This window comes from Leiobunum rupestre, chromosome 7, assembly GCF_980474605.1.
Source record: "Leiobunum rupestre chromosome 7, qqLeiRupe1.1.hap1, whole genome shotgun sequence".
Taxonomy (NCBI): Eukaryota; Metazoa; Arthropoda; class Arachnida; order Opiliones; family Sclerosomatidae; genus Leiobunum; species Leiobunum rupestre.
Genome location: NC_143390.1, coordinates 21571816 through 21586406, shown reverse-complemented (window position 1 = coordinate 21586406; position 14591 = coordinate 21571816). Strand labels below are relative to the sequence as shown.

Here is a 14591-nt window from a genome sequence, read left to right as displayed (position 1 = left end):
GTCCTTCAAATGTTATTCGTTTGAAATATTCGCAGGCTTCCGCGGATTTTGAATGATTTATAAACATCTACATAGCCCTCCACGGTATAATTTGAACACATCCGCGGTTTGAAAAATTGGGGTCGAATTTCGGATAGCTCCTCCCATACTATCACGTGACGTAGGCCTACCATCCCACTTCCCAAAACACGTGATTTGTGTAACCCCCACTCTCAATTCCAATGGTTATGTGCCCTTTAACATAAATTACTTTAAACTAATTATCTTCCCACTGACCCAGGAGGTACGCCTTCGGGATAGACGCACGTGTCCAAATTTTGCGTTAGGCGATAGAAAATAGATCCGCCGACGAACTTTTAAAGGAAGTATGAACTAAATCAATAAAACGTCTGCTAAGCCTAACACTCGATACGACTGGTTTTTAGCGTAACTAGCGCCAATCATTGCGCTACGACCTGTTTTTAACGTAACTACTAAATAGAGTCAATCATTATTAGCTTCTGTTAAACCTGGTGACAGCAATATGAAACTCTTTTAAGTTCATACTCCCTTTAACCCTAAAAAACAATGAACATCGTTCCTATTTCAGGGTTACACGACCTGGAAAACCTGGAAAAGTCAGGGAATTTGAAAATGTTTCCAAAAGGTCAGGGAATTTGAAAATGATTCCAAATGGTCAGTGAATTTGAAAATGTTTCCAAAAGGTCAGGGAATTTGAAAATGATTCCAAATGGTCAGGGAATTTGAAAAAGTTTCCAAAAGGTCAGGGAATTTGAAAATGATTCCAAATGGCCAGGGAATAGTCAGGGAATTTTAAAAAGGTCCAAAAAGCAAGGGAATTTTAAAATGTTCCCAAAAAAATCAGGCAAATACATTTTTGAAATAAAATATTTTTTCAAGATTTTGTTCTACAAAAACGGTCAGGTAAAATTTGGCAATTTGGTCAGGGAAAACCTGGAAATGTCAGGGAATTTAATTCCGGAAATTTGCTACGAACCCTGTATTTGCAAAACATGAATTTATACTACTACTTTATACTCCCTTTAAATAGACTCGTCAACTACTCAAACTGAATGAAGGAATTACAAATTTGAAGCGGTAATTGAATCTTGTAATGTTTTAATTACTAATTTTTTTCCGAATGGAGAAGGGACTGGGCCCAGTCGATTAAGAGTCATAGCGAGTTTAAACGAGTTTTATTTTCGTGGCTCCAAAGGGACTTGTATCTAATTTCATTTCTGGTTACTTCCGAAATGTAAAATGTCAAAAATGGAACTCCAGAATTTTTTTCCCTCGCGAGGCGCTGATTTTTGCGCGTGGGACTCATTCGGGGCCTATTTTTTGCGCGCGCCGTTTCCATTCGTGTAGCGATCACTTAAATGACTCTCGAGCTTGACTTTTTAAGGCCTGGCCATGACAACAGAGCGCACTGGCTGCACTTCCCTTAAACGAGGCTGGTGATAAATGATTTACAAATTATAATGGGTGAACTAAAAGCGTGGCTGCCCTCTGTCTTCGAGGTTCAGCGGAAATTGATGACTCCTAGTGGCGCCTCCTACCGCTTCTTCTATACATTTCGGTATAAAACGAGGAATAAGACAGGATTTTCCACGTCCTCCGCCTCTAAATAGAGAGAGCTAGTTGATTTCCAGCGTATTCCCACTCAGCGATTTGGACGACAATCAAATTGTGTACGGGCCTTTTTTTTTGGGCTGTGCCTCGCGATACACTAATTCGATTTAACTGGCTTTCACAAGTGGTTCTGCCTAGAGTTATTTGCCTTCTAAAAAGGCAAACTATCCGCCTCCACATTAGCGTAATCGTAGGAGAAGGAATGGGCGTATTTATTGGCCATTCTTTAACGTATTTAACGATCCAGTCATGCAGTTCTGGATGGCAATGTCGTTATAACACGATTTTTTCCTTAGCGAATTGTGCTTTTCCCTTCTGCCTAATTTTATTTGGAACAACTATGGCTTAAGTGGTACGTACTGTACCCCAATTTTGCCTTCACGTAGACCGACAGGTGAACGTTGACGTCGTTACAGACGAGTCAGAAAATAGTGGCGGATGAGATGTTGTACTTGGAAAAAAGCCAGATATAAAGCCAGTGAGGGAACATTTTTGATTGTCGTTCGAAGTTTTCGCACCCTGTTCCCTTCTCCGACCGTGAAGAGTGATTAACGAAACGCCCTATACTCTCCAGTACCAAACCTCGTCATTAGAATATACTCCTACACTGATTTTTAAACTTTCATCTATTTTAAAATTGCGCTTATCACGCTTAAAATCTCTACTACATAAACAAGTTACACAACGCAACGGCAAACCCGAGGGGCAGGTCACTTCCATTTTGGGTGCGTCTTAATCATAGTAAAATGATTAAATCAGGGTAATCAAGATTAAAAAACCTAATCACGATTTAAATGAGATTTAATCATTCTAATCATGATCTAATCTTTTTAATCAGGATTTAATCATTTAAACGAGATTTAATCATTCTAATCATGATCTAATCTTTTTAATTACATTTAACCATTTTAATTAGATTTAATCATTTTAATTAGATTTAATCATTTTAATCACGATTTAATCAATATAATCGGTCGAATAGAGAATTTATCAATAAAATCAAAACTAAAGTACGATTTAATCATACTAATCACGATATAATTTTTTAATCAGGATTTAATCATTTTAATCAGATTTAATCATTTAATCATTATTAAATCAGATTTAAACATTCTAATCATGATTAAACGTGATTTAATCAACTTAATCGTGACTAAATTGAATTTAATCAAAATAATCACGATTAAATAGGATTTAATCTTTTGAGGGGTGCGTCGTTAATCAAGGAAGTGACCTGCCCCTCAGGCAAACCAATTTAGCGAAACAGACTTTTCAGAAATAAAACGATAATTTTTTTCTTTGTCATATCGAGTACTTCCAATTGAAACGTATCGATCTTTATGTAAATATTATTCAATTCGAAGACAGATAAAAAAAACTATTTTTTGTTCTATTTATCTGTGAAATACATATCGTTTATTGAAATGAACTTATCAGATTACGCGACATTCCGGTTTCCAGTTCGTATAAACGAAAGAAAGAGTCGTTTATTTCGTTTCGTATACCCACGATTTATGAGAGCCAAAGAAATGTCATCGACACTTTATCGCGCCTGTTCCAAGGAACAGTTTACATTTGATTTATATACCTGTGTGGAAGTGAAAACGAAATTGATAAGCAGCCGATATGTCTGCATGCTTAGAATAAGGAAATAGGAACTTGAAAGAATGGCTCTTGTTTCAAATACGTACAAATATTACTTGGAATATTTGATTGATTAAGCCTTTGTCATATTTCGCGGGAAAGCTTTTTGGATATTCATTCTAGCTAGGAATAAGAAGTTAAGTCCCAAATATAACCTTCGCGATGGCTTGTTTCACTTGATCAATAACGTTGACGTAAAAATTCTAAGTTAAGCCTAGTTTCCAAAATGTGTAAAACCTTTTTGTACGTGCCAAGTTGAGTGACTTGCTTTAGCGGAAACTAAGCTTAATGCTTAATTTCCACTAACGAGCATAGAAGATGCGTTACTCAACTTTGGAACGTAAAAAGGTCTATACGCGCGTCAGTGGAAACTAAGGCTTAGCATATTTTTTTTGCGTCCACTCAAAAATCTCCGTTACGCCTAATACCTTTTTTTTACATCAAAGATAGCAAATCTCAAACTCTCCATCTATTATATAACCTTTAATCACGCTAACGCAGTGTTGTGTACAAATTTCATTGAACGAGTCTTTGCGCTGAACGGTTTACTGGCAGTTCTGGTGGAAGACAATTTCCGAATTTTCCCTTCCGACGGCAGCAGGCGCTAAACCGTCTAACCAATGAAAAATGTACACAAGAAAATGCGCAACTTTTGACGTGTTGCGTTCTCCTTGTGTGGGGTGCTGTGTTTATTGCTCTCCATTAGTGATTTTCTGAACTTTGGACAAACACGTTTTTGAGCGCGTGAAAAAATAACAACTAAGCTTTAGTAAGTTTAAATTTACATTTGCCGTGTCGTCTTTTTGGCGCTAGTGAGAAGCGGCCTTAGGTTCGTGAATTGAAAAGATGAACGAGTAAATATAGCATGCACGACTTGAATAGTACGAATTTCTTTTTTCATAATTTTTCAAAGTAAGGCATTCTTGTACGCGTTGGTGCGTGAAAAGAGAACAAAGTCCTCTGTCATTTACGAGAAGCAAAGAATGAAAGACGTGTTTCTTAGACACGCTTTTACGTTCACATACTTCGTGGCGCTCGGGGAAACCTCTAAAGAGAGAAATTTGTTCTCTAAATAAATCTGTCCAAAGGGATTAAGCGCCTAAGAAAACCCCATTTTGACAAAATACCGCCACGAATTTGTCGAACCACACCCCACTATTTTGTCAAATAAATTTGGGCATTTTTTCAAACAAGATATTAGGATTATATACTACTGACACTTGACCGATTTCAAAATTGCGACATGATGAGGTATAGCAGGCTTATTTACTTGCTTTTATACCCTAACATGGCGGCGTATTTTCAAGCGCAAAATGAATTATAAGAACCACCAATTAAAAATTCAACCTTGACAATATAAATAAACTGTTAAGTGCTTTTAATGTATTTATTTTTACTTAGGACTTAGGAAGAATAGACCATTCTATAAAATGCTACTTATGTGGTTATTTACTTTTGTGTATAGAGAGGTAGAAGGTTTGGCCCGATTTTTCATGAGACATGGTGGCAAAAAAAAAGATTCTCTGGCAAACCTGCCAACCTTGTTCTTCGGTTTCCCCTTCCATAAAAACTTGTCGAGGTTAACGGTAATAGTTAGTGTAGGGAGCTGTTGGCTTGCCACCACCCTCCTACGCATTGTAACCCTGCCGCCTGTATTAATGGCTTTAAAAGTCGCTTGATGACTTAGGCCTATGGTGATGCCTTGGGTATTAGCCTAGCTGATTATTATTATTTATAATTATTACTTAGTATATTTAAAAATTAACAATCTTAACGTAGGCTACCTTAGCTATACTTTGAAAATATAATTTATGGGTGACGTTTCAGAAATAATCAATTAAATAATAATGAGCATAAGCAAAATGTTTAAAACAAGTGAATAGATAATTGTGCAAGTCCTACTGAAGTAGCACTATGTGGTCTTTGTGAAAGTGTTTGGCCTGTTTAGCTAGGAATTTATAGAAAGGTCTATTACTTCCAATCCAATCCACTTCACTGTCTGCCAGTAATTTCCTACCCTTTAAAGACAATGCAATCCACCCGGTATTTCACTGGTTTGCTTAAACTAACTAATGGAACAACACGTGCTGGGTGGTGTTTCTCCTCAATACGGGGGAAAACTAAACCATACTGACCTTAGATCACATTCTTGGTATGCACCACTGCAGCCTAAAATTAACTGTAGGATTCCTTTCAAAACAGCTTTATAGAACACATTGAAAATACTTCAAAATGGGCTTATCTTTAAAAATCGGATTCTGCTATAGAAATTTTATCTTGAAATAATAGCAATCAATCTTGAATGATTTTGTTGAATCGTAGCAGGTGGAAAGTTGCCCGGCTTGAGATTTGTTACGCGGATGAAAGTAGAGTATTGGTTTTAAGGGGCCCCTCGGGGTGCTGGAAGGCTCGTATAAAATATAAGAAGATCAATGTAATTCACACCGTTATGGATGGGGGCGGCTTTGCCCCCTGGTTGCGCCACTGCATGGGAGTGAACGCGCGAGCCAAGGCACTCCATGCAGTGAAAGCGTGTGGGTGCCATTTTTGACGGTGTTTGCGTTTCGCTCGGGATCGAGCTCGGTGTATCGAGTACTGGCGAACGAGAGGGGGTGTTGCGGTGATTGATAGGATTGGCGGGGCCCTGAAATGACAAATGCTAAAACGCGGTGCACTCACGCTGCGATAATCCGCGATAGGGACATAAGGTCACCGAACGAACTGCCCGACATAGGCTACCCGCCCAAAATAAGAAAAATTAACTACTTCTCTTCTGATGATAGCGTATCTTTCTATAGAATCGTGTATTTTTACTAGATTTTGAATGTTATTCACTGACAAAATCGATCGTTTAGTGGTCAAGTCCATAAGGCAGTCGTGTAACTTTTTTTACTTATCTTCGTTTTTTTATTTCTTTTTTGACAGAGATCTCCGTTTTAACAAGATACGAGAAATTCCGTCCCACATTTTCCGTAACCTGAGACATCTCAACACTCTGTAAGTATATCACGTACCACACCGAGAAATTATTTTTTCTCCCTCGCCAACCAGAAATTTCTCTGGAGGCTTCCTAATGGTCGATATTAATGTTCCTCTCGATGTGAAAAGGCCCACAATCGAAATTTTAAATCGCTTTCCCCCTCCGCCGGAGTTTATAGATGCCGGTTGAGTTGGACGTGGTCCCTGAGCGGAATATCTGGAATGGCCAAACATGTTGCGGTTTCACGATTACTTACCGCAAATGTCCCGGAGTGAAGTGGCGTTTTTTACGATAGACGCTATCGGAATCAACCCATTGCCATAAAAACAAAAGGGCTGCGAAAAGTTGGCCGTTGTTTATTAACCCTCAAAGGCGTACTTATCCGGTTACGGCCTTTCCGGAGATGTAAATTTTCTGGAAAAAGAGTACTTCTTGATAGTTAGGATTTACGCGTTATGTGTTTGTGGAGAACGCCTAGACATTCATCTCGCGAAATTGTTATTTCTCCGGCTATCGCTTCAGCTTCCTGGATGGCGCGGATGTTTACATTTGGCAAATTTACCAAATAGTTCCGAGAATGAAAACGATAGGGTACAGTTTTCGCAATTTTATCGTGGAGTAAATGTAGCTTAAGCTTTGGCTGGAGTAGGCGAGTGGCTAGGATTTCATCTAGTTCTTTATTGCGAAGAGGAGGAACGGACTCGTCACCGTGACGCGAATTCACTGACGGTAATGAGCTTCTGTCAAGCATCTGTTATTCCTTCCCGGTCTGCGCGAAAATCCCTTCATTCTCTCTACTTTCTTCTCCCTTTTATACATTACGCCAGACTTCTTATACATATTAGAGGAGCTCGCTTCTTCATTTCCTCGGCGTGCAAGAAGCCGAAGATAACGAGTTTCACTCTGAGGAAGACACTTTTTTATCCAGCCTCGCAATCGCGCCTGATACACGCTCTCGACCAATGGGGCTCTGACTTACGCGTTCGCATTCGAGAATCGTCGTCTCTAAAACGTGCTCTTTATTAGCGACTTTTTGCGTCAACGCAAAAATATTATTAGCCCTAGCGGGTAATTTTTGTGTTTACTCAAAAATATTATTAGGCCTAACGGTTAATTTTTTGCGTCGCCTCAAAAATATTATTAGGCCTAATGGAAAATTTTTGCTTCGCCTCAAAAATATTATTTTGCCTAACGGGAATTTTTGCGTCGTCTCAAAAATATTATTAGGCCTAACGGTGAATTTTTGCGTCTCCTCAAAAATATTATTAGGCCTAACGGGGATTTTTTGCGTATCCTCAAAAATATTATTAGGCCTAACGGGAATTTTTGTGTTGACGCTGGCTTAGTAGCGTTTCATCCTAATGTAAACCAGCCTTTAAGCCTAACGATGACCAAGGCTTAGTTTCCTTAAGTATCCGAGTGTCGATGCGAACGCGTTCTTTTTTCCTATAGTATAGTTGGAAGTTTATTAAGGACGAATCTGATGGCTAGGGTCCTACCGGGGGTGACGGAGCGAATGTTTACGGATGCTTCCGACTCGAACCTCGGGATGAAACCTCTCAATACTGCCAAAGACACGGAGATAACGTTTTTTCCGCGTTCCCCCTCGTCGAAACGTCGTATACTTGGGTGCGGGTTGCCAGTCCTAGCGGGAGTCAAAGTGGGGACCTGGTTAAAGCGTTCGGCGAGAGTGAAGACGACTATACTATTTTGTCAGATTGACTTTTGACTATGGGTTCTATCTTTTTTTTTGTGGCGTCTTCTGACTGCTAGAAGACTACTCGGGGTTCCCCGTTCAATTACAACCAACCGATTTGTAACTCTGTAAAGAAGGGAGATTATTTCGGAAGCCGCGGAGGGACGAGGGTAAACAGGACACTCTTCTACTTCTTCCAGGAGGGCCTCTCACCCATCTCTGTCCTCCGCTTTTCAACAAACTCGTCGCAACGGGGATCACTCTGCCCCTAAGACTAATAATCCACCAGTAATCCCCTTAATATCGCTTTTAAAATAAGCCAGACCACTTTTTGGCATATTTTAGATGGTTTGGGTTCATATACCTTTGATTTGTTAAGCCAGAAAAGTCGTCAAATGTGACCCAATCTTACCATCTTCACTTTTATCGCTTTTAAACTACCAGTGAGCAAACCCGCAATAAAGACGCGTCTAGAAGAAGCTGATTTCTGAACCAGGAGTTGAAAGATTGTGGAATCACAAACGAGTAGAAATCGTAGATCAAACGTAATCAAGGGAGTATATATCATTCTTCCCCAAAAACGTCTGAAAAGAGGTCCTGTTTTGATAGCTGGGGCAAGAGAAAGAGAGGTACGAGATATTATTGGTGAGGTCCCTCTCTTTTCCAAAATCATTAACTCCATCGTGGTCGGCCATTCCAATTATACACCTAAGGGAATATCCCGCCCTGTCTTTGAAGGTCTTCCCACACGAGTCCCCGCTATGGACTTTGATAGATGCTCCGTTATTTATCGGACCACATATATTTTATTCCGGGCGTAAAACCATTAATTTAATTGACGTGGAAACTTTGGGGCGATAGATGGCGATAACGAATATCACACACCAGGGTGGCTTATAAGATAAAATGCGTCTAACCTTTATGGACCGGGAACATAGTCGCGTTTATATAAAAACCAAAACTAACGATTCCTTTATCGATCTAGTCTATAGTTCATTCCACAACGGTGAGCTCCTTTTTTTAAAGAGCTTGATTTTAAACGCACCATTTAGTTTATGGTTGATTTTATCGCCCTAAAGAATGCGCCTAGGCTTTTAATCCGCTGGTGATGGTTGAGACGCTTAATTTAAGGGCAGTTTGATTATGGAACGCGTTCTTTTGTCGGTCAACGCAACGAAGGAAAGAAACTTATATCCCTAATATTTTAAATTAACCTGTTGATACTACTAAAATGGTTTCTGCTTGTTAATAGACTTTTGATTATAGACGAGGATAAAATTTCAACTTGAAGTTGAACGATGAAGTTGGCTCCCAGCTAAAGCGTGGGCAGTTTTTAATGTAACGAAAACGCTTCTAGGGGGCGCTGTTATTTAATGACAGTTTTATAGCGAGGCGTTCCGTGTTATTTTTTGAACCGACGCGTGACGCTTGATTATATAGTTTATTCCTGTGTCTTATAAGATTAGCCAAGAGTGCAGAGAATATATTGGCAGTACGCTGTTCGACTCGTGATCCCCTGGAGAAAAACCACGCCCCTGCGCCTTTCCCCGTGTTGTATTTTCCCCCTTTCTGTAGGTAAGGGGGGACACTCAATTACCATCGAAGGGTTTATCTTCGTGTAGGCGGGAAATCTCTTCCAGGAATCATAAAAACAGAGACTATAGTTGAAGCCACATATTCTCCGATAACTTGTAGGCATTCTTGGTTTAAGGTGGTCACCGTTTCACTATAGGAAAGGGGCTATACTAATTTGTTATCATCGTCGTGGGTTTTAGTTAAAAACTTCATTATTGGAACTATCAATTGAAACGAGAGCGTGACACCAATGTTAATTGACGAGCGTGGGTACTAATTGAGTTTGTAATGGAAGCTTCCCTCCAAATGCCCGAATGAAATTGCCGCGACCACCCTCGTGTTCACAAGCGAGAGAAACTTTAATTGAAAATTAACGCGAGGAATATCTTGAATGAAATTTATTGTGGTTTTGCGTTTTTTATTAGTTTGCTGAATAACAACCTCGTGACTAAAGTTGAGAATAATGGCTTCGTGGGACTCAAGGAGCTTCGATATCTGTAAGTTTTATTTTTCTTCTCTCATAAGTATGTTATTTGCTCTAAGAATATACTTTCTAGGATCTCTTTGATTTCTAAAAATACGTTTCGTAAGAAAAAATAGGGCAGGGCGGAATACGAAATATACTATCTTTCTAACTTACATCGGGAAAACTTAGTTATATTTCTGATTTCCAATATTCCTTAAATATCTCCAAATATTTCCGATATTCCTTAAATATCTCCGATATTCCTTAAATATCTCCGATATTCCTTAAATATCTCCGATATTCCTTAAATATCTCCGATATTCCTTAAATATCTCCGATATTCCTTAAATATCTCCGATATTCCTTAAATATCTCCGATATTCCTTAAATATCTCCGATATTCCTTAAATATCTCCGATATTCCTTAAATATCTCCGATATTCCTTAAATATCTCCGATATTCCTTAAATATCTCCGATATTCCTTAAATATCTCCGATATTCCTTAAATATCTCCGATATTCCTTAAATATCTCCGATATTCCTTAAATATCTCCGATATTCCTTAAATATCTCCGATATTCCTTAAATATCTCCGATATTCCTTAAATATCTCCGATATTCCTTAAATATCTCCGATATTCCTTAAATATCTCCGATATTCCTTAAATATCTCCGATATTCCTTAAATATCTCCGATATTCCTTAAATATCTCCGATATTCCTTAAATATCTCCGATATTCCTTAAATATCTCCGATATTCCTTAAATATCTCCGATATTCCTTAAATATCTCCGATATTCCTTAAATATCTCCGATATTCCTTAAATATCTCCGATATTCCTTAAATATCTCCGATATTCCTTAAATATCTCCGATATTCCTTAAATATCTCCGATATTCCTTAAATATCTCCGATATTCCTTAAATATCTCCGATATTCCTTAAATATCTCCGATATTCCTTAAATATCTCCGATATTCCTTAAATATCTCCGATATTCCTTAAATATCTCCGATATTCCTTAAATATCTCCGATATTCCTTAAATATCTCCGATATTCCTTAAATATCTCCGATATTCCTTAAATATCTCCGATATTCCTTAAATATCTCCGATATTCCTTAAATATCTCCGATATTCCTTAAATATCTCCGATATTCCTTAAATATCTCCGATATTCCTTAAATATCTCCGATATTCCTTAAATATCTCCGATATTCCTTAAATATCTCCGATATTCCTTAAATATCTCCGATATTCCTTAAATATCTCCGATATTCCTTAAATATCTCCGATATTCCTTAAATATCTCCGATATTCCTTAAATATCTCCGATATTCCTTAAATATCTCCGATATTCCTTAAATATCTCCGATATTCCTTAAATATCTCCGATATTCCTTAAATATCTCCGATATTCCTTAAATATCTCCGATATTCCTTAAATATCTCCGATATTCCTTAAATATCTCCGATATTCCTTAAATATCTCCGATATTCCTTAAATATCTCCGATATTCCTTAAATATCTCCGATATTCCTTAAATATCTCCGATATTCCTTAAATATCTCCGATATTCCTTAAATATCTCCGATATTTCTTAAATATCTCCGATATTTCTTAAATATCTCCGATATTTCTTAAATATCTCCGATATTTCTTAAATATCTCCGATATTTCTTAAATATCTCCGATATTTCTTAAATATCTCCGATATTTCTTAAATATCTCCGATATTTCTTAAATATCTCCGATATTTCTTAAATATCTCCGATATTTCTTAAATATCTCCGATATTTCTTAAATATCTCCGATATTTCTTAAATATCTCCGATATTTCTTAAATATCTCCGATATTTCTTAAATATCTCCGATATTTCTTAAATATCTCCGATATTTCTTAAATATCTCCGATATTTCTTAAATATCTCCGATATTTCTTAAATATCTCCGATATTTCTTAAATATCTCCGATATTTCTTAAATATCTCCGATATTTCTTAAATATCTCCGATATTCCTTAAATATCTCCGATATTCCTTAAATATCTCCGATATTCCTTAAATATCTCCGATATTCCTTAAATATCTCCGATATTCCTTAAATATCTCCGATATTCCTTAAATATCTCCGATATTCCTTAAATATCTCCGATATTCCTTAAATATCTCCGATATTCCTTAAATATCTCCGATATTCCTTAAATATCTCCGATATTCCTTAAATATCTCCGATATTCCTTAAATATCTCCGATATTCCTTAAATATCTCCGATATTCCTTAAATATCTCCGATATTCCTTAAATATCTCCGATATTCCTTAAATATCTCCGATATTCCTTAAATATCTCCGATATTCCTTAAATATCTCCGATATTCCTTAAATATCTCCGATATTTCTTAAATATCTCCGATATTTCTTAAATATCTCCGATATTTCTTAAATATCTCCGATATTTCTTAAATATCTCCGATATTCCTTAAATATCTCCGATATTCCTTAAATATCTCCGATATTCCTTAAATATCTCCGATATTCCTTAAATATCTCCAAATATTTGCCTTTATTTATCTAGATTTCTTGAGTTCCAGAAATATCGAAAATATTTCCCTTCATTTCTCTAGATTTCTCCTGGATTTATAGATTTGCGGAAATAATTTTTTCGATTTCTCACTGTTTGTACACAAGATTTCTTAAGTGGCTACCCCCTCGGTTTTTATATTAGTAATGTACGCCGGAAATGTTGAATGTCATGTAATATACAATTATGTCGTTTGGCTCCCATTGAAAGTACACTCTGTTCAAAAAGTCTTTGCCCGTGGGAGATTTCGAACATTTTCGCCCGTCATTTCTTGTATAGTTGCATCAAGTTGAAGCGGACATCGGTAGTAGATAAATAAAATGTTTAGCTACAAATTGGCCAAAATAATTTTCTGGATAGACTTATAATTTGGCCTATTTTGGCCTAAAAGAGGGGGTGTCAACTTTTTTATTTTTGATCTCAGGTCATTTTAAACCCGATTTTCGTGTTCTCCGGGGTTGATTTATATTTAGAAAGTGTTGGAATTATTCAAATCGACGCATTGGTTCAAAAGATATTAACCAAAGACGTTTTCACAGAAATTGAGAAATATCTAAACATCTCACCAAGCCATTTAAAATAATATATGTTGACGGGTTTTGTCGCCATCTATAGTTCCTAGAAGTAATATTTTTTGTTTAATTCTAAATATGTAACAAATTGAAGGTTAACATAAATATTTTCTGGCGTCGCCCCTGTTCGTTTCTCAAATGAGCACATGAAAACATTTATTATTTTAAATGGCTTGGTGAGATGTTTAGATATTTCTCAATTTCTGTGAAAACTTCTTTGGTTAATATCTTTTGAACCAATGCGTCGATTTGAATATTTCCAACACTTTCTAAATATAAATCAACCCCGGAGAACACGCAAATCGGGTTTAAAATGACCTGAGATCAAAAATAAAAAAGTTGACACCCCCTCTTTTAGGCCAAAATAGGCCAAATTATAAATCTATTCAGAAAATGATTTTGGCCAATTTGTAGCTAAACATTTTATTAATCTATTACCGATGTCCGCTTCGACTTGATGCAACTATACAAGAAATGACGGGCGAAAATGTTCGAAATCTACCACGGGCAAAGACCTTTTGAACAGAGTGTACCTGGAGACTCTAAAGGAGCATGTTACATTTTTATGGATACTTCTGTATATTATAAGCTTTTGGTTCTATAGTAAGTTTATAATATAGTTTCATAAGTATGAGTCTTTTGGAAATATTTTACTGAAGTTATTCACAGAAAATCGCCCCCTAACGAGATTCGACGCAAAACTAGGTTGAAGTCCGTGTCGCAAATAGCTCTCAATAATGGGGTTTTTTTTTATGGCGAATAATAAGAAGTGTCATACTGAAGGAATAATAAAATAAGACTTATGGACTTATCATAGCTTCGAATCTTGGTCAAATCGAAGTCGGATAGTGGCTCTTAATTTAAATGGGCAGTTCAAACGATCGTAAAAGATTTCGATTCGTGGCAAATAATGGGTCGGCAGAATGGCATGTTGCGCCATTATAGGATTGAAAAAGGTCCGTCTCGCGTGCGGGTGGGCCCCCATAAAAAGAAATCCAATGAAGAAAATTTCCGATGCGCGGATTTATTTCGCCATTTGTGGCCAAATTCGACGGCCGCTCCGTTCTTCGAACGCATAAATCTCTCTTAGAGATGTCTGCCCTATAACATTGGCCCAGTGAGTAATATATAGAAAACAGTACGAAAATATCAAAGAATCTTATCAGATTCCTTAAGTACTTCCTGGAGATTTGCCTTCTTCTTCGAGACGCGACCAAAAGTCGACATCTTAAACGTCGGGTTTTAAAAAATAAGATCTACTGTTATACGCCATTCTCTATTATATAATAAAGGTTTTTCTAGCCTCTTCGCCGCGAGGGGGCGCCGCGTGATCGAAGGGTATCCTTACCCGATAGTACGCCATTGTAAACGTAGCTTTAATTTAGCAACCTCGGCCGGGTACAATCGGGACCGTTTCCCTCCTTAACGTGAACTATTAGG

At 37.3% G+C, this 14591-nt stretch overlaps 1 protein-coding gene across 2 annotated transcripts in view; it reads left to right on the top strand.

The window, feature by feature from the left end:
- Positions 1-14591, top strand: part of Pxn (Peroxidasin) — a 44327-nt gene that overhangs the window by 14382 nt on the left and 15354 nt on the right. For both annotated transcript variants that reach the window (XM_090152773.1, XM_090152772.1), the window contains exons 2-3: positions 6202-6273; positions 9953-10024. In XM_090152773.1, the coding sequence (XP_090008899.1) occupies positions 6202-6273; positions 9953-10024 (144 nt within the window). The remainder of the gene's footprint in view (positions 1-6201; positions 6274-9952; positions 10025-14591) is intronic.